Below are 22,947 nucleotides of genomic sequence, written 5' to 3' on the forward strand. Positions count from 1 at the left end.
CTATCTGTATACTGTCGCCTTTCGGGGAAACCAGTCTAAACTAAAAACTGCACAGTATCTCCGCCGAAAGAGACGTCTTGCACTACATTACCCAGAGTTCTCAGCGGCGTCGTGGGTTCAACGTCATCTCATTGCGACTGTGCTGAAACGCAGAGGCAACAAGCATGGCAACCGGGGAGGCAGAAAAGAGACCTGTGCTGGAAGTGGTGAGTTTGATGAAGTACAGTATTTTATAACAATACAGTACAACAGTCCAGCAGCGTTTAGGCGAATTAAATGTACAATATCGGACATGTCTTATGGGCCGATTAGAGACCTGCAGATATATTCATGCCGACCCATTGCAGTCGAGGACATTCTGATGCCGCTACTAGAATCGATACAACTACGTTTTTGCTTTTTCTGTTATAGAGACGTGTTTACAGACGGGTTGTATCTCTTTGACCTGCGTGAAAGAGACTGGACCACACATACACATACATGCATACATGCATACATACATACATACATACATACATAAAACTAAAATGTAAAGTACATCCGAACAGACATCGCCTGCTGAGGTAGAGACACTCGCGTCTCTAGCGCAAAGGTTGTGGGAGGAGATTGAATAATAATACAAAATCCTGCAAGATATCCGTTTTCTGCTTATGGTGAAGTGCAAAGCAAGTGAGTGAGTTTCAAAGGGTGTTTTAAAAGAATACATAAAAACGTTCTTGATATAACCTCAAAACACAAGCAACACAAGCAAGCCAATGATATGGGGATGTCTTTATAGCGGATTGCTCTGGGATAACAGATTTCACAACATCCTTATCAGCATTAATGCAAATATGCTCAAATTGACAGTCCAGGATGCAAGTCGTGGTCACATCAGCGGAGAGCCACACTGCGGCTGCAAGATGAAAATGTAGTTAAAATAAATCAATAATCATGTTTGTGATTGCACGGATCCTGCTCATGAATTGTGCTCTGCTTTGGAGGTGAAAGCTAGATAACTGATTTATTTCGCTAGGGGGCGGCAGCGGGGAAGTGGCGTTACGATGCAGTTTAATATTTATGTTTCAAGTCTGCACAGGCTGCTGTGTGCTCCTGCCAGTCCAAATAAAAGGATTTCCTAATGTCACACCGAAATCCTGCTGGTCTTCTAAATCAACAAACGAAGAGACGACGGGATAACGGAATCAGTGTTCCCCTTGGCTGCTGTTTGAGTTATTCTTGGAAAAACTACTTTTTCTTTCTTTTTTACGTTGAGGGGGGGATAGGTCTAGTCTTATGTTTTTCTCTCTCTGTGCTTCCTGCAAAAACAGCCTGGAATGTTCTCTGCCAATAAAAGAGGCATCTGGGATCAGTGCTGCTGGAGTCTGTGTGGTGACTCTCTCTCGGTGACACCCTGCCGTGCCACCCCCATGTGTATGGGTCTCTGGCGTCTCCAGTGCTGCAGATTTACATGCGTGTTGGGTGTGGAGAGGCAGCTGAAGCCCGTCTCCCCTCCCCTAACACTGGTGTCTGCTGCAGGGCTGCTCAGGGGGGTGCATCCTGCTTTAAATCTCTTCTCGCGTCTCTGCACCTGTCTTGTATTAAATGCCTCCTAGCATAAATATCCATTCTTTCCCTTCCATGGAACTCTTACACCCTGTTTTCTTAATTCATTATCAGACAGCCAAGCACGCATGCACACAGAGGGACACAGCCAAACTATGCATCTGTGCCTGCTGGTCTGTCTCGGGTTTGATCATGGTCTTATCTTCCTTCGCCAAGATGGCGGCCGTCTCCCATGCTTCCTCTTCCTTATGTCTTCTGTTAACATAAACCTCTGTGGTTTTCTGTCCTACTTATACTTCATAAATACGCACATATACACACACACATTTATCCTTTTCTTAATCTTATTGATCTCATCCTTCTGCTCTCCCTTCCTCTCTAACCCCCCCCCCCAGTGTCTGAAAATAGACTCTTCCTGTTAGTAGCAGGAGCAGGGTGCAGCTATCCTGTGCACTGTGGTGAGGTGTGGGAGCAGCCGGTAGAGCGCAGTCCCTCTGAGACAGTGCCAAGCTTTGTGCGTCACTGCCTGTCTCACTGCACCTCATAAACCATATCCTGGTGGGTGCTGTAGAGTGGGAGTCATTCTGCACCCTACAGTGCTCCAGGTGAGCAGTATAGCGCGGTGTGCTGTCTCTGCTCTTGAGAGCGTGCTTCCCTGTGACCACTGTCCTCCCGTGTCTTCTGCAGGTCCAGGCCGAGGGTGATGACAACTCCTGTGTCACCTTCGTCCTGCATGAAGAAGACCACACCCTGGGCAACGCACTCAGATACATGGTCATGAAGAAGTGAGTGTCCTGTCTCTCTACCTCCCTCGCCCTCTCGTTCCATAAAGACCACAGCTGGCTTTTGCTACTCCTCAGGGTTCAGGTTTTCCAGTGCCACTGTGTTTGACTTCAGTCTAGTGTCCTTGCCAGCATATTTTTGTAAGTGTTATTGTTTAGGTGGCAGGTCTGGTACAGGAAGAGGTGGCTAGAGAAAATGGCTGCTTTGGGAATCGGATGAATCGTCCCTGTGAATAGCAGGATCATTCCCTTTTTTTTTTTTGTGTATCATTCCCACGTGGTCAGTCAGTCAGTGATGTGTGTTTGTGTCCGCAGCCCGGAAGTGGAGTTCTGTGGCTACAGCATCACTCACCCCTCCGAGAGCAAAATCAACTTCAGGATTCAGACACGAGGTGAGTGTGGTTACACGTGTGTGTGTGTGTGTCTGTGTGTGTGTAACCAATTAGGGATGCACAGTTTTGGGAATATTCATTGGTGGAAACTTTCCATGGGAATTATCGGGAATAAAATGGAAATGTAGGGGTTATTTGCATAGGCTGTATTTACCATGTGCTGTACAGACAGAAACAAACCTTATACCTTATCATAAGCAGACATAATTGCAACCCTTCTAACAGAAATAAGTTGAACTCCTCTAAAAAATATGTTTTCAACATAAATCTTTATGATAGTGTGTTTATATAAAGCTGATGATTTAACATTCGACATCGAAGGTAGTTTCCGACTCTTTGCAACCCTGTTTACAATACCTCCCTGTCCTGTTTTTCTTCAATGTGGGGGTGAAAAAGTGTGTATGCATGATATCTAAAAGTAGATGTTTTAACAGAGTGTTTGTCACAATGTGCAGCTCAATGAGAGAAGACTGTCCTGGCATTGCGTCTAGCAGCACAGAAACAAACCAGCTCAGCTCTTAATTGTGTTAGTTGAGTTAGTCTGTGGAGAGAGTGCCAGTGTCTGTGAGGGGTTGGCAGATGTTTAACAGGCTCTTATTAATAGAGAGCCACCCCCACCGCTGTACTGCTCTGAACAACAGACCTGGCAGTTGTTGTAGCTGTAGGCGGAGGACAGTGGCCCATGGACTACACACTTACACACACTCTTACTCTTATAGTAGGACTACACACTGACACCCACACAGTCTCACAGCAGTATTACACAGTTATGCACAGTGACACTGACTACAAAGGTGCTTGTGTTTTATTCATTTTTTTTGATGTCCCAAGTTTTTTTTTTTTTTGGCCATGTGGCACCGAACCTGAATATAGCTGCTGGAAACCCTAGTATATAAATTTGTTTGTGTAGCTTATGCGGGTCACTGTCCGGTAGTGATCCACACTGCCTTTGTTCCTTTGTCTTTTATTTCTCCCCCTCTCCCCTGCTCCCTCCATACAGCAAGCCAGGCTGAGATGCATACTTAAAGGAAAATGAAAAGGAAAAAAAAACAGAAACACAAATAGCTGTGCAATGTCTAACACACTCTATTAAACTCACAAAATCCTCAAAACAAAACCGGCATGATTGAAGTCTGGTGTGTGGTTTTCTGACAGTTGATTGAGGAATGCAGCATGCTCTCTCTCTCTCTCGCTGTGTCTCTGTGCACTGGGAACACAGGGTCCTGTCTCACTGTCTGCCCTAATGAGCAGAGACAATCGCAAGCAGGTACACGCACACACGCACACACAGAGACACACGTTGATGGTACGAGACAGAGACGAGACCACTCAAAAGGGGGAATATCCGTCCAGATTGCTGTTAATGTAGTCTGTGTATGGCCCCCAAACCCCATTTCAATTCTAAACTCTCTCCGTTCACCTCAATGTTAAATGTTCTGTCATTTTTTTGGGGGCTGGCGTTTTGCTCGCCCCCTGTCAAGTGAATTCATGATCTGGATCCTGGCAGTTCAATTGTACTGGAGGAAAACCCTGATTTCATTTATTTTCAGGGGTGTCTTTTTCATAATTGGTATGAAGGGCCTCAGCTGATGAAGGGCCTCCCCTTTTGAGGCCCCTTGTGTCACACCCCGGGGCCCTGTCCCAGTGGGTGGGGCCCGGGAAGTAACTATGGTAGCCGGGCTTTGCTTTATAATCTTTTGCGACATTCGTCTTTATCCCTGGGCATGTGTTCCAGCTGCCTTATTTAATGGAGACCTTAACTGAATGGTGTAATTACCTTAATTTTGACTTTTGAAATTGTTTATTTTACCAAACATTGTTGCTTTCATGTGCTTTTATACAATTTTATATATACTTTGATTGCCAACTGTGTTAAGTTATTATTAAGCTCGGATCAGGCAAATTATTATTCAGGTTAATGAGTCACCAAGAGCTGTACTGAGACCAACGCTAGCAGGAAGTTGCTTCCCTAGGAGCAGAGCTGAGGACTGCTGTCTTACAGTGTAGAAATGGTTTCCACTTGATTATTAGGAAACTGCAATATAAGGCAGTGGTGTTCTTGAATAGCAGGGCTGACCATCTTCAAAGCAGAATATTTTTTTTGTTTTGTTGTCTGACACTGAGATCATCGTGGTGTGTGTTCCAGACAGCAGTGGCCCGACACGATGGGAGTCAAAGACTCGGAATTAAAATTCGGAACTACGCTGCAGGGTCGTGACACCTACAAAGGTCAACTCGCATCAAAGCAGAATTCCAGTGACAACACTGTGTGCTCTGACTATATTAGGGCAATTACAGGGCTTCTGGGACACCCCTCCTATCCTCCCACTGCATGTAAAATGGGCTGCAGTGCTGCCATGTTGAACCCGGGGAGGGGGATGGAATTTGTTCGCAGCGAGATTGGGAGTTCTGTCTCTGGCACCGGGCCCCCTGCTGCTGATTGTGGAGTCAATGACACACAGGGCTCTCCTGTCAGGCCAGAATACCCTGAACATACATTCTTTAAATAAATTAACAAGCATCAGCTTTACAGTTCCCAGTTGCCTGTCTGCTTTTTCCACTAATGGGCTGTAATTATGCAATTTAAAAAAATAAATAATAATAATAAAATAAATATTCACTGTTTTATTAGTTACCTGCTGGTAGGAAGTTGAGTTTGGGTAGTGTGGATGGAGCTGGGGGTCAACTTTGTGCAGAAATCCTGGAACAGAGCACACACGGTCTGGGGGAGGGGAGACCCCTCCTCCTCCTTCCCTGTTACCGTTACTGTTATGGTTATTGGTCCTGTTTCAGTGCGTGAGCCATATATTTGCTGTGTCCTCAGGGGGGCTGCCGGCAGTGGATCCATTTCGCCACGGCCTCAACGAGCTGACTGAGGTCTGCCAGCACATCCTGCACACTTTCGAGGTAAATCTCCCTGCTCTCTCACCCAGGACCCCCACTCCCTGCCTCTGCAGCTGGGGGCCCTTGCTCTCTATGTGCCCCCACCACACCTGCCCAGTCCCCAGGGGCCCTGCTGTCTGTCAGGGTTATGTTGGGGTTCCCAAGTAGCTCTTGGCTCATGAATGTGAATTATGTGGCGGCTGTGGATTTTATTTCCTTTCTTGGAAACTGGACGGCAAAGAAAGCAACATGGTAAAATAAAAAAATAAGAACTTTCTCAGTGAATACAATTTGAAAGCAAGAAATGAAGGGATGTAGACGGGCAATCTGGGAGCAATTTCTCTTCTTCCTTCCAGACACAGTTGTTATGCATATTCCCGTTCAAGGCAAGTCTCCCGATAGGAGATTTCCTTCAAGGATATCTCCTGGGCTCCAGGTCGTGCCGACTGCATCCTGGCTGACAGATCCTGGCACTGCCTTCCCTTGCCCCTGCTGCCCAGAGCCGCTTCCCCACTGTATTAGCATGTCCCTTACCTGCACACAGGGCTGGGGAGTAAGGCCCAGCATTGCAGTGCACTGGCAGCCCTTCCTGGCATTGAGGGCCAGTCCATTGCGCTGGAGTGTGTGGTGTTTCGCTGGTTACATTAGTATGAGTTGGTACACGCCCAAATCTGCTCTTGCTTAGTGTCCCAACCTTGCCTTTGAGTTGTGTATTTGGGAATAACCTGGAGAAGTGGTGCATAAAACCATGACCCTGCCCACCTTCTCCATCTACCCCACTTGAATCAGTGGATTTCATCCTGGGGTTCCATTTATTTCCCTCCATTCTTGATGCACCGTGTTGACCATGTTGGATTAGCTCTCTCCCCCCTACCCTATCCCTTCTATTTTTATTCTATGTATTGTGCCAGTTGGGTCATTGCGGTCTGGTATTCAGCTCATTGTAAAGCTGACAGACTGACAAAGCAAGTAAAATTAAAGCCAAGTAGGAGGGTCCTGAGTTTGGAAGTAGGCCTAGTAGATTTCCACATGTTTCTGCTCTCCCTACCTGCCTTAAATTAAGCTGCTGTATTAGCACTGTTAACCCACGTCTGCCTCTCCGTGCAGTCGCAGAGATCTGATGCCACATTGCACATTCACGCCCAATGAAATAACCCGTTCAGCCCCACCAGGCCTGCGCATCCGCTCTTCCCACCCAGACTGTTTGATCTACTCCACGTGACCCACACCTGCCAGACTGAGTGCTGTAAACTTGTGCGGCCCTCACATGGTGGCGTGTGCTTTTAATCTTTTGCAGGCCAGCATGAAGGCTTACAGAGAACGCCAGGAAGTGCCCATGGATTAGGAGGGGAAGTTGGTGTCTGGACTGACAGAGACTGGAGGAAACCATGTCCAAGGCAGTCTTCAGCATCACCGCCAGGCAGCCGGGGGGCGGCTTCGTGGCCTCTTCTCTTGAATTGAATCCAGAGTTGCGTCCTTCAAGCTGCTCCACCCCGAAAGGGATGGGAGGGAGAGGGAGACCGCGGGAGGGGCCCTGGGAAGCACCTTTTTTTTATCGTACACGACTCCCTCTCCCTGCCCTGACCAGCACTCTAGTCCCCCCCCACCCCAGTACAGAGACAAGACAGACATGCACACCATCCAACTCATCCCCCACTGCTGGACAGAAGAGGAAGTCTGCAGGTGGCAAGTCCATTGGCCTACCCTCCTCCAGCCTACAGCAGTCTCTCTCCTTGACCAAGACTAAAAATAAAACCGTAAAACCTGCCTTCACACTGACCTGTGGACACCTGGCTTTGCTTTGAGGGTCTCCCCCTATGAACTGATCTTTGCTTTGATTCCCCTCCCACCTTCTCCACATGTATAGAAGCCTAATGACTTAATGAATCTCTAATCATGGTTCAGTTAGAATCAATCTTCCCCCATATCTGTGATCCCACCTTTACTCTGACAGATCCCCTATGACCCCAGCCCCCCCATGACTCCCCCACACTGTAATGCACCTGCTGTGCTCTGACTGTGCTGTGACTGTGTTGACTGGTCAAACACAAAAATTAAATGGCACCTGACCCCTGGTGTGACCTTTCCCCTCTGTCCTCCATCACCCCCCACTCGTGGTAAGTTAGCCAGGGAGGTCAGGCCCATCCTTTGGGGTTATAGTATATATTTTCCAAAGAGGAAGCAAGGGGAATACAAAATAAAAAAAGGAAAGGAAAATCTGTCATCTCTGAGCTTCTAAAATGTATTGCTTTTGAGAGAAGAATGTAATTAGGTTGGGCCATCAGTTATAGCCAACATAATAATATTCCCTTTGAATCAGCTTGTCAAGGAACCTCATTCTCCTGCCAATCTGACCACTCTAGGGAGGAATTGTACTTATTGTAACTATTGCAACGTGTGCAGTACAATAGATGACCAACCCCCACCCACACCCCATTCATGCGGAATCGATAAATTGAGTTATGGCATCTCAAGGTTTCTTGATTTAAGGAATGCTGTTTACTCCCGACGAGGCCAGCCTGCAGCGCCTGCAAAAAGACCAAAACAAGAAACTGAACTGTTCTATTTAATCAGTCCCATTTGATTTTGCAGAATGAAAAGAATGCTGGGAGCAGAGCTGTGATAAAATAGCATTTATTTCACTGCTGGCTGGTCTTGTGTCAAAACCACACCGACAGACCGTATAAAAAGCTTCTGAGGTTTTAATTATAATATATATATTTTTTTAATAAACATCTTTGGCTTTTTCAGACATGAACAAAAACAAATCTATAAGTATACAATATATACCTTTATACCTTCAAACATAGTTTAAAGTGGAATACATTGGGCCCTCCTGATATAAAGAGGGCAAATCAACAAACATTTAAAATGCTGCATGGCGGGGTAGTGTGTGTTCACAGCTGGGGGCTCAGTGGTTGCCCTCTCTTGCATGCCAGCACTGTCTGCTGCATGCATGATGGATCATGTTCAGCCTTGGTTCTGAGACTCATACTGGGGTACAGTGGTCCTCAAAAGCACCCGACTGTGTGCAAATACTGGCTTTCTCTGAGTTCCCTGGAGAGGTGTGAAGTGAAGCACTCAATTCTGTCATCTTTATTTATTTATTTCTGTACTTTCTGCAATCTATCAATTTAATCAATCACCCCCACCACCCCAGCCCCTTAATACTTGTACAAAATGCTCACAGGCACAGCTTTGAGGACCACTGCAGTGCCGGGGGGGGGGTCCTACAGGGAGAGTACTGTAGTTTCCTGTAAATGCCTATCTGGAATCTGCACCCACCCGGTTCAGTTTAGCCCAAAAAACAAAATAACGTCTGATCTCAGGATGAGTGGCCTGGAGAAAGGGGGTGTTGAACACTGATTGTGATCCTGTTTCAAAGCCATTTTGTATGTTTTCCAGCTGTTCTCTTATTTTTTCCTCCAAATTTGCTGTTGTATTTATCTTGACCCAGTTTGATGGTGCATTTCTGAGCCAGCTCTCTTCCAGTGAGAATCTGGAGCATTGTGGGTAATCTGCATTTTCTCTCATACTGAAAATATCATGTTGATACAGCTTGGAAATACAGGTGCACCTAACATTGAGATTATTTTACAGAGACAACGTAACATGAAAAAATAAACGAAAATAAAAACGTTTTAGTTCAGTGAACGGCAGTATTTGTCTGTGTGCGTTTTATGATAAAACCGCAAGTTATTTTATATCTATATGTATTTGAAATATAGTGCTTTAAAATAAATTCTCTCATCCAAGTCCCTTCAGGGGTTTCTGTACAAAAGCAGTGCCAGAGCGGAATTAATGCGCTCTTTAATCTTTGAAGTTAGAAGTCTTGCTCACGGTGGCTGTTGTGTGAAGTCTGTGGATGGTAGCCTGTCAGTCTCTGTGGATCTGGAGCGCCCACGCTGTAATGAAGTGTCACACGCTCCTTTGTGTGTCCTGCAGTGACCTGTGTCCAGCCTCGTCGAGGTGTTCTTCTCCAGGAGTGCCGAGAGTCTCGAGTGAGCCTGATCGACAAATTATGTGTGTTTTGTGCTGTGCTGTGTAAGGGCATTGGGCAGCTGTGATTGTGTGTGTGTTTGTATGCTATGATGTATTTTTGTGCTGCACTTTGGAATGTGTAAGTATGAGTTTTGCCGTGTGTGGGCAGGCATGTGTGAGAATTAAAAAAACTAAAAAAACAAGCTATATATATTTATCACTGTCTATGTATTTCCAGTGACTAAAGTGCAGGTCAGTGACATTGCTCACAGCCTGCAAAAAATTGTCTTGTGCAGCGTTTATCTTCCTTTGTTTTCAACATTTGTATTGCTGTTTCTTTGTATATTTCATTTTCTGTATAACTTTTTCAAGTGTTGCTCCGTATCTCGAGTCCGGTCCAGATCCATTTGCAGTTTTGCCAACTGAGGGAGCATCCCAAGTTTAGCTGCTCCTCGTGAGTATGACTCGTTCAGCCTCCTCTTTTGAGAAGCAGTGTGATTTATAGCCTGCTAGTCTGAGTGGTTTGATGTGGCAGAACAGGGCTGGGGTGCGGAGGAGTTGGAGGGGTTCGGGGGGGGGGGGTGTAAGGGAAAAGGAGCAGGGTTTGTGGTCTTCTGGTCACCCACGCCCCCCCCACATGAACCACCAGATCCGTTTACGAGGTGCTGTACTTGTGGCTGGACCGCGAGCTGCTCCGGTCCAGGCCGTTCTCGTGACAGTGGCCCTTCCAGCGGATCCCAGAGCCCCGGTCGTCTGTGGGCACGCTGCATCTGTTGGGCCTCTGACACCAGCAGCACAGGCAGGACTGCGAGCAGAGAGGAGAAGACGGGAGTAGGAAGAAGTAGAGAGGAGGGAGCAGAGAATAGAACAGGAGTTATTCAGTTAGTTGAAGAAGCCAAACTCTACACAACAGCGATAATGTGGAAGTGGTGCCTTCCCAGGCCTCCATCCCAGCCTCACCTTAAAGCAGTTCTTGAACTTCTGACTGACAAAGTAGAGGGCCACAGGGTTGATGCAGGAGTTGAGGGAGGCCATGTTGATTCCGATGTAGTCCATCACCAGCAGAAAGCTTATCAAGAGAGGGAGAGGGAGAGTCACTGATACTGGCAGAGCACTCTCATAAGCTTTATTGGGCTGGAGGAGGCAGATGATTCAGGGAGCTTGTGTGGACACTGGGACACTAGGACATGTGCGAGAGTGTCAGGCGGCGGACTTTGGCCTGTACCTGAGCAGCTCACAGCGGTTCGGGTCGTTCATGTCATAGATGGTTTTCTTCAAGATGCGGCTGAGGTGCAAGGGCAGCCAGCACAGTGCGAAGATCACCACCAGGCAGAACACCGTCTTGGCAACCTCTCGGCGCTGCAGAGGGGGAGGAGGGGCACAGTTGAACTCTGGATCAGGTACCCGGCTTTGTCTTGTTACACCACAGTACTGACCTTATCCCTCTTTAACCTTAAAACCCAACTCCAACCCTAATCTTAACCTCAATTCCGGTCCCTGAGCGTACCCCAGAAAAAGGAAGATACCAGTGCATTTATATAATATTATGATATTATAACTTAATATCTCTGCAGTTTACAATAATTAAAAAAGCTCAGGTTTTTCTTGTTTATTAGTTAAATAAAGGCTTCAAGTAAGAACTGTAAAGCTTGGCTGTAACAAGAAGCAGCAGGACAGTGGGGGGCCAGGGTTGAGAGCCGCAATCTGGCACCTCCTCTTGGCCCTACACTTCATCCTGTCCCCCTACGCATGCCTCACCCCCAGGTCTAACTGGACATCTGTTTTGTGTTTGATCCTCAGTCTCCGCTGATTGAAACATTGCGTCCTGCATTATCTGTTGTTACGTTTCCAGTACGCTCACCACACTACATCGGCACAGACGAGATTCACTGTTCAGCGACAATCAACACGCAAATGGATTAGGACAGTTCATCAGATGGCGGCGAGGAGGATTATCTCATTAGAGCTGCAGAGTGAGCGCAGACTGGCTTTTTGCAGGGTGTCATTGATTTGAAGCGAAGTGGATTGAGGCGGGGGGCTCCCAGTGACAAGTGACCATGGGTGGGGATAAGAGGAGTGGTGGAGAGCTGGCCAGTGATGTGGGCACCACAGGAATGAGCTCTGAATGGCGTAGCGTCACCAGCCGTGTTGGCCAGGTGCCAGTCACCTGTGGCCCCCACTTCTTGTGAGCACTGATTGGCCAGCCAGTTTTTTTTTTTTTTAAACGGACATGGAGGATGGCTTCTTGGCTGAGGAGTCCCTGACTTCTGTCATATGACTCCCCGCAGCTGAACAGTGCCGGCCCCCAAGAGGGAAGCCTTGCTGTGTGAAGAGACTTCTGCTCTGATTTCTCATGCACTCCCCCCTGGCTCCTCCCTTGGTGAGAACATTGCTGGGACACATTTAATATGTGACTTTGGCAAGAAATATTTGTAGGGTTGTTTATTAAGGTTTTTATTTTGGGTTGAGGGAAGCAATATGTTACGTAATTCTGGTTGTGCATCCTGCTGGTTCAATACCTGGAGCGCAGGCGGCTGTGCTGTGCACAAGCTGACGCTGTGGGAGGTCGCCTTTTGCCTTCTGGGAGTATTTTTTTTTTTGCGTTTGTGTGGAAATTCAGTAATGTAGTTTCTGAAGTGGAATTTTTAACCTGTCCATCCCCCCTCATCACCCCGCCATCCATAACTGTGGTCCCTCTGCAGAGCACAAGCCCTCCCCTGAACAGCAGATAAGTCCCTCAGTACGTGGTGTGAGTGTGGTGGCCATGTGGGGTCCTGTGTGGTGTCCACACCCTCTATAGCCGTGCTTGCGCTGTGCCCCTGTTCTCTGGCACGGCCAGAGTCCTGTACACAGCGGCCTCTGTGTTCAGGCTCACTCCAACTAACAGGTACAGGGTGGTGCATTGCCCAGCCTGCTGGATAAGGGGTAGATGGCGGTGCCCCTTGGAGGCTGTGGCCTACCTGCTTCATGTGGTCGTTGAGGGCGATGCGCATCCCGTTTTTGAGGCTCAGCATCTCGCAGGACATCAGGGTGTAGAACACGCCGGTGCATGCCAGCGGGAGGCAGAAGTAAAAGCCAAACAGCCACCAGTCCTTCACATCCCGGTAGAACTGCAAGGGGAGAGATGGGCAGTGGAGGGAGTTAGGGGTCACTTATACTGCCACACCCTTGCACCCTCGAATCAATGGATTCTGAATCCCTATCCCAGCCAGGACATTGCCTGCCTCTGTGTGGTCTGGTCTCTGAAACAGAAGGACATGGTTGGGCAGGTGTGGGAGAAGGTCATGTGAACTCCAGCACATGGTGATTTGTGTGACGCAGACAGGCAGTGATGGAGAACTGAGACTGACCTCAGCAAGAGGCACATTTACTGGGAAGCAACAGTATTCTGACTTTTTATTTATTTTAATTATCTATTGAGCGAGCGTCTATTCACGCCAATGGGAACGAGAAACATTCAGTGACAATAACTTTTGTGTTCTCTGTGACTAAACTCTGAAGGAATTCTGCATAGAATTCGGCCAAGTTGGAAGGGGTTTATTTACATGCATCTGGCCAGAAAGCCACCCTTTCATGATCTGATTATTTGGGGGAGTCCAGATAGAGGGGATCTCACAATGGCTTGACTGCAGCCAGCCACAGCAGCAGCACTCTCAGAGGACATAGCAGGAGAGCGAGAGAGAGGCTCTGTAGAAGAGCTTGGTGATTTAAAACACCCTTTAAGGATGTTCTGCCTTCTCAACATCTCTGCCTTTCTGTAGCTGATTGCATTACAAAAAGTAAATAACCAGATCTCTATCATATATTCAATATCATTGGTATGCGGAATAAACATAGTCCACTGATTGAGGGCTATAACATGGTCAGACTCTACAAAGGATACCCAGCACATAAGGAAAGGGTTGTTTCCTGCTGTTTATAATTACAAAATTGTGTCTCAGGTATTCTGGGCTGCTATCCCCCATGGTCCTGTAGGAATGAGTGCTGGTGCACTCTTGATTCCCCAACATCAGTCCGCGGTCTTTACTTAGCGGCTCTCTGTCATCACCACTGCACTATATTTCTGTTTTACTCTGTAATTTGCAGCCCCCTGGAATGCCTGGGAACAGCTCTGGAGTTCTCTAATGCGCTCCTTCCAGGTGACCCGAACAGGAGTTGAACCTTGTTATTACATATTATTGACCACAACAAAAACAGCTCAGTATCACTCGAGATCATTAAAACGAAGAAAAAACTTGTATACATTCATGAGCTGTGCTGACGTATATGGGACATTGCTATCAATAAGGTGTTTTTTTGTTTTTGGCGTGTTGACAAAGCTTGACAGCTGCTCGTCTGGATGCGGTATTGGATCCCTGGTCATCTGTAATTGAAACCCAAACAACAGCGCAGTCTGAAATGGCTCTGTTGGGAAGCATTTAATGCGTTTAAATGCAGCTGCTCTTCCGTGGTTTACACTGCAGCTCGCTCAGGCTGGCGGTGGCAGCATCCACCGGGGGGAACCGCTTCGTCGCGCCTCAAGCCAAAAATAAACAAATCACACAGTATTAAGCTGCTGGTTTGAAGAATAGGCAGTGTTCAAGGAAGGTGGTGGGGGCGATATTGAGTGGTCATGCACCCCTTGATTTTTTATAACAAGGTAACAAATACCCAAAGACATGAGTGGAAATCAAAAGCTTGGGAACTGGGTTAGGGGTTGTGTGTATGTGTGTGTGTGTGTTGGGGGGGGCGGCTTGATTTTGCTCAAGGTTAGGGATCAGAGGTCAGAGATCGGTTGGTCTTTCTGATGTACCATCATAAACTGGGAGCTCTGCTGGGGGTGCAGTAGGCACACGCGGAGCTTGCTGCCCCTGTAGGGCGTCTCCATCATGTCAAAGGCAATGGCCTCGGGCACGGCCAGCACCACGGCCGCCACCCAGATCAGTGTCACCTCCACTGCCTTCCACAGCGGGATCCCCATCCCCTTCACCCGGCTCCACGACGTCACTGCATGGTACCTGCAGGGGGCGGCAGAGAAAGTCAGGTTAAGAGAGGAGCCCCAGCCTGTAACAAGCCAGGATAGATTCATTTTTATTTCTGTCTCTTTTGTATGTCTTTCTGTTTCTCTCTGCGTCTCTCTTGCATCTAGAGACATCAGACATCAGGCAACCAAGAGGCCTGGTCTGACGCGTGGAGTCAGTGTGCTTCTGTGCAATGTGTAATCCTGCTGGCTGCCATGGCCAGCCTCCGCTAACTCAATTTGGCCTCTTAGCTTCTGTGGCTTGGCATTCCCCTGTGCCATCATCGCCATGCCATACACAGCTGTGAATTTGCTCTCTCCCTGGGGCTGTAGGATTATGGGACTCATTTTTGTTTACTTATGTATTTATGCATTTCTTTTTGAAAGCACAAGTGTAAAACTAAACTAAATGCTGCTTCACCAGCACAGTATGTTTGTACCAGAGACTGTGGGCAGTCAAACTCTGAAGGGGATCAGACTCCTGTACAGAGTTTGTGTGTGGGGGTCAGGGAGGGAGGGCAGAGAGGTGTGTCTTACCGGTCGATGCTGAGAGCACACAGGCTGAGCACCGTGATGCCTACTGAGGCTTTCTGGATGAAGGGCATCAGTTTGCAGATATGCACCCCGAAAGGCCAATCCTCTGCCAACAGCTGAGAAAGAGAGATTTTTTTAAACTTTCAGTTGTACTTTATTGTCAATTAAAATCCACAGTAAAGCTGCACTCGACGTCGGCTCTAAACTCGACATTTAATCTCTCTCCCTCTCCCTCCTTTCCCTCTTCCTCTCTCTCTCCCCCCTGTTCTCACCTTGAAGACGTTGATGGGGATTGCAATGAGGATGTAGAGCAGGTCTCCGAGAGCCAGGCTGGCAATGAGCACGTTGGGGCCATTGCGCATGCACTTGTTCTTGTAGATGATGCGCAGTAGGGTGGAGTTCCCGATGATGCCGACCACGAAGATGAGGCAGGACACCACGGTGTTGATGTACTTGAAGGCGTGCTTGATCTCCGTGGGCTTCACGCACATGGGGGGGTAAGGGCCAATGCGGGGGGGCGGGGGTTTGGCAGGGACGTCCGAGGAGCTGTTCCAAGCCACCTCCACAGCTGCCGCCACTCCCGCGCCCACCGGTCCTGCGTTCTCCCTGGGACTCGTCTGCGTGGTGTCACGAGGGAAGCGAGTGGCTGCTGAGCCCCCCAGGTACAGCACCAGTAGGGACAGCAGCAGCGTGGCCTTCATTGTGCTCAGTGGGGGAAGGGAGGGTGTGTGGGAGCGCCTGGATGTGAGATTGGGGTTGGGGTGGGGGGGACAGGGATGGAGGGAGGTGTGGGGCGGTCAGTCGTGTGTTCAGATGAAGGTTCTCGTCTAGGCACTATCCTGCAGAACAAACAAAATCACAGTAGGGTCATTGTCTGTCTGTCCCTCTGTCTCCTACGCAGCCACAGACCTCTGAGGGAAGAGCACAGAAGATGACAGTGGACTGTAATCAATCTTTAAACACATTACTGACTGGGTGATTCATGGGTACAAGCTAGCAGTGCGTACCTATCAGCAGCACACATGCAGGGTGAGTTTGAGACAGGCAGAGGGGTGTATTCCCATCGGCCTGTCCTGGTATTGAGCCTCTCACTGTTGCACAAGTGGGCACTCCTTGGCTGGCGTGTCACTGTAGTGCAATGGCGGTTGTGCCATGGTGGTTTGTAGCTCTGTATGCTTATGACAGGTTTGACAGCACTCCCTAAACCAATCAGTGTGCATTCATGTGCGTTTCTTCCAGAGAGGACTGGACACTGGCAATACATCATGGGGCAAAAAAGACAACCTAGAAGTATGTGACAGTACTTTTTGCATTTATATTACTGGATATACATTATTTTTATGGTAGTATGCAGGTTAATATCAGTGATAGTTTGTAATCGAAGTAGTGTAGTGTAATATAGGTTAGGAATTGCATGCATCAGTAGCAATATGTAAAAGTAAGGAGGTTAGCAGCTGTATTATAATATCAGGTATGTGCATGATAGTATGTAAGTTACTGTAAGTAACTGCAAGTATTATTTATCATACAATGGAAATAGCCCAATGAGTAATTAGGCTGTTTTTACATAATAACCGTTTTATGATATGCAAATATGAGCCCAATAATGAAAAGAGAGTGGAGTAGAATGCAGCTTAAAACTGTCATAAGGGAAAATAAGAAATGTCTTATGGGACCAGGGGCCAAATATGAGGCTGTGACACTTTTGTCCCCTACTAGAAAAAATACAGTAAATCATAGTGGTGTGTAGCATGTTAAACATGTAATATATGGTAAAGTGTAATATGATGTAACGTGGTAAAAACAAGGGGACATCTTGTAAAAACATTGGGAAATCATGGTAAAAACATGGTAACATTTGGTTAAAATGTGGTAAATACATGGTAGAAATTTGCAGAGACCCAGAGCTGTCAGTTGCTCAGTCCCATAGCTGACTATCACCTTCATGTCTCCCTTTCTCTATATCTCAGTCATCACTGTTATAACACATTTGCAATCATTAATTTTGTATCGTTGAGGTTTGATGTCCCTCAGATCGTGGTCACTTTGGAATCTTAAGCAGAGGTGGAGAATTTGAGGTCCACCCCAGGACACGGTACTGTGTTACAATGCTACCACAGTAGCACTATACACTTTACTGTTGTTTTTACCACAGTGCAGCACACTACATTTTACCATGTTGTTACTACAGTACACCACACCAAACTTTACTCTGATTGTAGCATTGTACACCACACTACTTCACTGTTTTTCACCACGGTTCATTACACTACATTTGATCGTGTTGTTACCACAGCGCAGCACACCGCCATCATGCACGGATGCCTGGAAACACAGATCACTGTTCTTCACAGGACCACTTCCACCTTTGCTCTTTGCTCTTGCTGTTGTTGTTGTTTAATATACATCTGTTTTAATTGTAACTGCCTGTGGCGGGAAGTGAAGGAAACATTCCCATTAATTGCATTTTCTTAGTATTATTCTATTAATTGCATTTTTTTATCAATAAAGGCCCTTTACCCCCCTGTGAAATAATCACTATACATAATCCTAGAGATGAATTCCACTGTATACTGTATATGCCACTGGTACTGTATATAGACCCATGCTTCTCTGTGCCATAGACTCGTGCGTGTCATTCAATTGCACCCATGACATCGATCATGGGGCCCATATTGTTGCCGAGCGATTCCTGGTCTCGGGCAGCTATCACAAGTTCGCTCCCTTCTCCACGCGCCTCCTAGCCTCTCAATGGACTGATTGACTGTCTGAACATCTGCAGGGCACACATGAGCCCCCAGGCCAGTCAGGGACTTTGATTAATATATTTTTTCCTACTGAGACAAAAAAAAAATCAAACAACGAACTCTAGCATTCCTTGTCAAAAGACCCTAGGGGTACAACCACTGTGGGACCATACCGGGGTAACAGTAAGCACTCTCTCCCTCTTTCTTCCTCTCATCTTCCTCTCATCTCTTTTTCACTTGCTTTTTTTGCATCCCTCTCACCATCCCTCTACCATCCCTGGAAGTCTCAATGGGTTTTACTTTTGCTGTAATAAAAAGAGAGAAAGTAGAGTGTAGAGTTGAATGTAGACTCTACATTCTACTTTCTCTCTCTCTCTTTTTATAACAGCAAAAGTAATACCCATTGATTCCTCCAATTAAGTTGTGCATGAAGCCCATTATTACCAGCAGAAAGCCTAGCCTCCTATGCCAGGTGGCTTTTAATACTGCTGTGATCCCCACGGCACCAGGGGATCTGAGAAACTGAGACAACACCAGCAAACACTGCTTGGCATACTGGTCCACAGAGCCAGTCATTAATAAACTTGACATGGCCAGGGGCTGGTATTTTGTGGTTGTATTAGTCACTGGACGTCCATCTCCCTCTCCCTCGTTCTTTCTCCTAAGATCTCTTATCATCATATCATCATGGGCAGGTATAGAAGGCAACCTGGATATTGGTTCTGGTTCTGTCAGATGTCCAGGAGTGGAGTGGCTATGTGGAGGCCACCTGTGGACAGGAAGTGAAGAGTGGGGGGGCGAGAGGGATAGCAGAGCCGGGGGGGTCGTAGTTAAAACTTACGTTAACACTTTGTTCTTCCTCATGAGGATAATGATGCAAAGTGTGGAAGTGTCACATGTACCTCTGGGTATTTGTTTCACATCTTTTAAACCAAATATGACCTTGAAAGTAATTTCAGTGCTGGTGTCCGTTGTTTTTTATTGTGCCATTGTGAAATGGCTGATAGAAATAACTTTTCACTAGATTGCAAATTATACTATTTTGATGTGACGTGTTTCTGAGTTTGTGTGAGTGTGTGCGTATCAAGCTGGGACTTTCCCATGTGTTTGAAACATTACTCTGCAGGAATTGCTGGTTTTGCTGGCTAAAAGATCATTATAGATAAAGGAGGCACTCACAACACAGGCCTTGTATTCTCTCACTCATCTGCTCACTCTCTCTCTCTCTCTCTCTCTCTCTCTCACACACACACACACACACTCTGTGTCTCCACCTCTTGTCACTGTCCTATTTAATGTCAAACCACAATCCATTGAACCGCACACAATGCTCGTACAGGTAGAAACACCATTCAATTCAACTAACTACAACTATCCACTGCTGTCAAACCACAACAATACAGTTTACTGCTAATGCACCAGGCAATCATTTTTTATTTAGTTTGATAACTTTATTTTTCTTAACATTGTGTTAACATTAATGCAGCCTGACAAGTTGCCAGACCATTGTGGTGTTTGCCACTAGTGCATGTGCTTGTGTCTCAGTACCCAGTCTCTGCTGTATTACTCTTTAGTAAGTATTATAGGGGTCACTGTGTCTCCTGCTTTTCATCGGAGCTGGAGCTCTCTTAATCACATAATCAAGTTTATTTGATCACCAGCCCAGACCAAATCCAGACCTACCCGCAGATAGCAATGTACCAACCTGCAACCCAAGGTCATTCTATTGACTCCTGGCAGTAAATTCAGTTTAATTTCGTGCTCTGTGGTTAGGGCAGCGGACAGGAGTGGTTGAAACTGAATCCACAGAACACGGTGGCCCGAGGAGTGAGTGTTACAGAGGTTCATAGGAAGAGCTGCATTTTATACCTAGAGAGATCAACTGTGTCAGGACAAAATTAATTCATGTATTATTATTATTATTATTATTATTATTATTATTATTATTATTATTATTATAGATTCTTATAATTAATAATTATTTCACATACAGATACCTGGAAATATAATATCAGGTGCTCTTAATAGACAGTTGAAGTGATATTGTGTGCTCACGCAGTGCATTTGGCAATGCTGGTGCAGGGGAGGACGTGCACCTCAGCGCAGTGCTGATGATGAATGCAATGTGCACATACAGCAAACGCGCACGACCTCCGCATTGCAATTGCGAAAATGACCACGGCGAGCTGCACCGACATGCGCTTTTCTGCAAACCCTTGTGCGTCTAGCGTTTAGCAGAGACCCCCTCCTCGCGTGTGTTGCAGTCCGGGCTTGACGTTGCAAAGACGCTGTCCTGAATGGAGCCAGTCCCTCTATGTGAAAACAGTGCCGTACCGCACTTATTGCTGAGGGCTGTGTTTCCAGTTAAGATCTGTGCAGCCAAAAACAAATTACTGGCCCCGTGATACCCTATTGTCAAATGAAATCATATTAGTAATACTAGTGTGATGAAAACATCACCGTGCAGTTTTATTATTTACGAGCCGCATCCCGCAGAGACAGGGCTCTTTCTAATCCCTGAAGGGCCGGAGAGCACGGTACTTGTGTGAATAATGAGTCACATCCAGACAGTCATAAAACAATCTCAGGTCGGGACAACAAACAGCGTTGCAGTCGCATACAGGCAGTTATCGGTGTCTATAAGAGAACATCTTCTGGTTGGAGTGGAGACTGCTCCTTATCAGTGCTGGTGTCCGCACAGCCAGGGAAAAACAAGCCATGGGCAGATGTGTGCACCATCCTTAGGATATTAGATGCACCAGGGTATTATAAACTCAATAATAATAATAATAATAATAGAAGAAGAAGAAGCCTAGTAGTATGTTCATGGGCCCCTTTAAGGATTTCAGAGGCAAACAGGAAATTATAAGTTTAAATGCAATTTAGAAAGAATTCCACCATGCTCAAGCGCTGTAGGCATCAGTCCTAGCAAGACTATGTTACACAGTGGGGACTTTCTCTGAAGTGCGCACCCAGCGCTGAGGACTTCAGTGGCATCTGCACGGAGAGGGAGAGGAGAGGAGAGGAGAGGACAGGCACAGGGCTGTGTCTGCTGGAGCTGGGCTGACTGATGAATGACGCACACAGCGCGGGTCCCCTGTAACCCACCTCCGCTAATCTAATTGTGCGTTTATTCCACCACGTGTTTCTGTGTGGGCGCGGATTGCAGTGGACACGACCAATAATTACCTATGTCGTATTTAACTAATTTAGCCTATTTGCGATGTTGCCTTTCCTTGAATTTTAACTCTGTCATGTTTTGAAATCGGTTAGCTTTGAGCAGTTGGAAGGCTACAATACAAAGTATGAAATCAAACCAAAAACACACAACTTGGGACAGACACAGATTGGGGTCATTGTGTGTGTATGTCTGTGTGTGTATATATATATATATATATATATATATATATATATATATATATATAATGATGTATAATATATATAATGATTAGCAATCACAAGTCATATATTTAAAACATTAAAACGCCACCGCCTTAATAGCAGTGGATGAGAAGCTGTGTTACTTGATGATGTATAATTGGAAGATGTGGTCCAGCTCTTAAACCCGTGATGCGCAGTGCCAGCGCCACGGCTCCGCACCGGCTCCCCGGCTGTCCCGCTGGCTCCTGTTCTTGCAGTCGTGCATTTCTTGGGTCCTATAGCTTTACAATACAGCATGCGGGATGCCTCGTTCTCCACCCCTTTGATCCTGTCAGCCTGATCTGTGCGTCGATGCTTCTGCAAAGTTTTTTAATATGTCCCATCTCCCGTCAATTTGTACTATTCCTGACGCTGTAAATAATCCGTTAATTATCAGTTTACTGGCAGATATTCTAGCTGGTTATTTATTAACATATTCAAGATATTTTGCGCAGAAGAATAGTCAAAATGTATTTCCTGTTATTTTATGTAACGCCTCTATTATGAGAGAAACCCAAATTCGCCTACCTGCTCTGTTGTTCTGGGGGTATTTGAGCAATTCAGTCACTCTCTCCGCCGACGTGTTCCTAGGAGCTGAGAAACGTTATTCCATCCAGGCCAAGTCCTCACCAAACTGATAAAAACTATACATATAGTAGGAAGAAGAAGGGAAAAGTTCGAAAACGGCCCAAATAAAAATTAAAAAATAAAATACATATTTTTTTTAATCAAAACGAAAGTTCTTCTCGCAGTGTGAACTCCGTCGGTGCTCTCTCTCCCTCTCTCTCTCTCTCCCTCTATCTCTCTCCCTCTCTCTCTCCCTCTCTCTCTCTCTGACACGCTTGAAGGGACAGAGTTGAGTTTTATAGATGTTTGTCCGCTTGTCCCCCAAGACCCCCCCACCTCCCCGCTCCCCCCACCTTCCGGCAGAACCAATGGCCTTTTCCAACGCGGTTGTTCGGCGAACCATTTAAAATATATAGAATAATACTAATATATATATATATATATATATATATATATATATATATATATATATATATATATATATATATATATATATATATATATAGTTATTTTAAAACAGCCTACCAGGGTGTGTTTCGATGACAAACAACATATTATTACTTGCTTACTTAGTTACTTGCTTAATTAACTAATACTACTTTTAAAATATGCCCTCAGAGCACATGTCAAGAGAGTCCCTAACGACTCTGACGGGCTGTGTCTGTCTGTCTGTCCTGACCGGGCCCGAGCAGCACTGCACCACCCACAGGACCAGACCCCCCATGAGATATTTGAGTATTTAGAGAGAAATTCCCGCTGTACCGGATAAGTCGATTCAACTAGCTATTTAGCCAAATTCAATTATTGTTGTTGTTGTTGTTGTTATTATTCTTATGATAGATTGTTTTGAGATTTACACAAACAAACAAAAGACAGGAATCAGGGAATCACAGACAATTGCGTACACATTCAGTTCGCTAATAACAACCGCCACCTACAATGCAGTCCTGCAGTGGAGACGCACCTTGACCCACATCTTCAACGTGATGTTCAGCCCCGTGGGAATCACATGGCAGAGTCAGTGGTGGACTGTACTACAGTATTTATAAACAGCATGGTGCTGTCTGTGTGTGAGCGTGTGTTTGTCTGTGGGGGAG

At 46.3% G+C, this 22,947-nt stretch overlaps 2 protein-coding genes across 3 annotated transcripts; one reads left to right on the forward strand and one right to left on the reverse strand.

Annotated features, from left to right (window-relative positions):
- Positions 1-45: 45 nt before the first annotated feature.
- polr1d (RNA polymerase I and III subunit D) lies at positions 46-9,261 on the forward strand. Its single transcript, XM_066715294.1, has 5 exons — positions 46-206; positions 2,233-2,330; positions 2,643-2,719; positions 5,544-5,626; positions 6,900-9,261. The coding sequence occupies exons 1-5, from the start codon at positions 165-167 to the stop codon at positions 6,945-6,947; spliced, it is 348 nt and encodes a 115-aa protein (XP_066571391.1). The 5' UTR covers positions 46-164; the 3' UTR covers positions 6,948-9,261.
- Positions 8,221-22,118, reverse strand: LOC136760052 (endothelin receptor type B). Of its 2 annotated transcripts, none has more exons than XM_066715292.1 (8): positions 21,812-22,118; positions 15,389-15,955; positions 15,120-15,232; positions 14,514-14,580; positions 12,544-12,693; positions 10,809-10,942; positions 10,544-10,652; positions 8,221-10,388 (listed from the first exon to the last, which is right to left on the reverse strand). In XM_066715292.1, the coding sequence occupies exons 2-8, from the start codon at positions 15,815-15,817 to the stop codon at positions 10,239-10,241; spliced, it is 1,152 nt and encodes a 383-aa protein (XP_066571389.1). In that variant the 5' UTR covers positions 15,818-15,955; positions 21,812-22,118; the 3' UTR covers positions 8,221-10,238. The 2 variants fall into 2 exon arrangements, with proteins under 2 accessions (XP_066571389.1, XP_066571388.1); XM_066715291.1 differs by having other exon boundaries at positions 14,376-14,580.
- Between the last annotated feature and the right edge of the window lie 829 nt (positions 22,119-22,947).

This window comes from Amia ocellicauda, chromosome 10, assembly GCF_036373705.1.
Source record: "Amia ocellicauda isolate fAmiCal2 chromosome 10, fAmiCal2.hap1, whole genome shotgun sequence".
Lineage (NCBI taxonomy): Eukaryota > Metazoa > Chordata > Actinopteri > Amiiformes > Amiidae > Amia > Amia ocellicauda.

Coding starts and splice junctions, on each gene's coding strand:
- polr1d (XM_066715294.1), top strand. CDS start 165: ATGGCAACCGGGGAGGCAGAAAAGAGACCTGTGCTGGAAGTG. Junction 207..2,232: donor AGAGACCTGTGCTGGAAGTG/GTGAGTTTGATG, acceptor TGTCTTCTGCAG/GTCCAGGCCGAGGGTGATGA. Junction 2,720..5,543: donor CTTCAGGATTCAGACACGAG/GTGAGTGTGGTT, acceptor CTGTGTCCTCAG/GGGGGCTGCCGGCAGTGGAT.
- LOC136760052 (XM_066715291.1), bottom strand. CDS start 15,817: ATGAAGGCCACGCTGCTGCTGTCCCTACTGGTGCTGTACCTGGGGGGC. Junction 14,581..15,119: donor TGTGCTCTCAGCATCGACCG/GTAAGACACACC, acceptor CGCCCCCTGCAG/GTACCATGCAGTGACGTCGT. Junction 10,653..10,808: donor AACCGCTGTGAGCTGCTCAG/GTACAGGCCAAA, acceptor TCTCTTGATAAG/CTTTCTGCTGGTGATGGACT.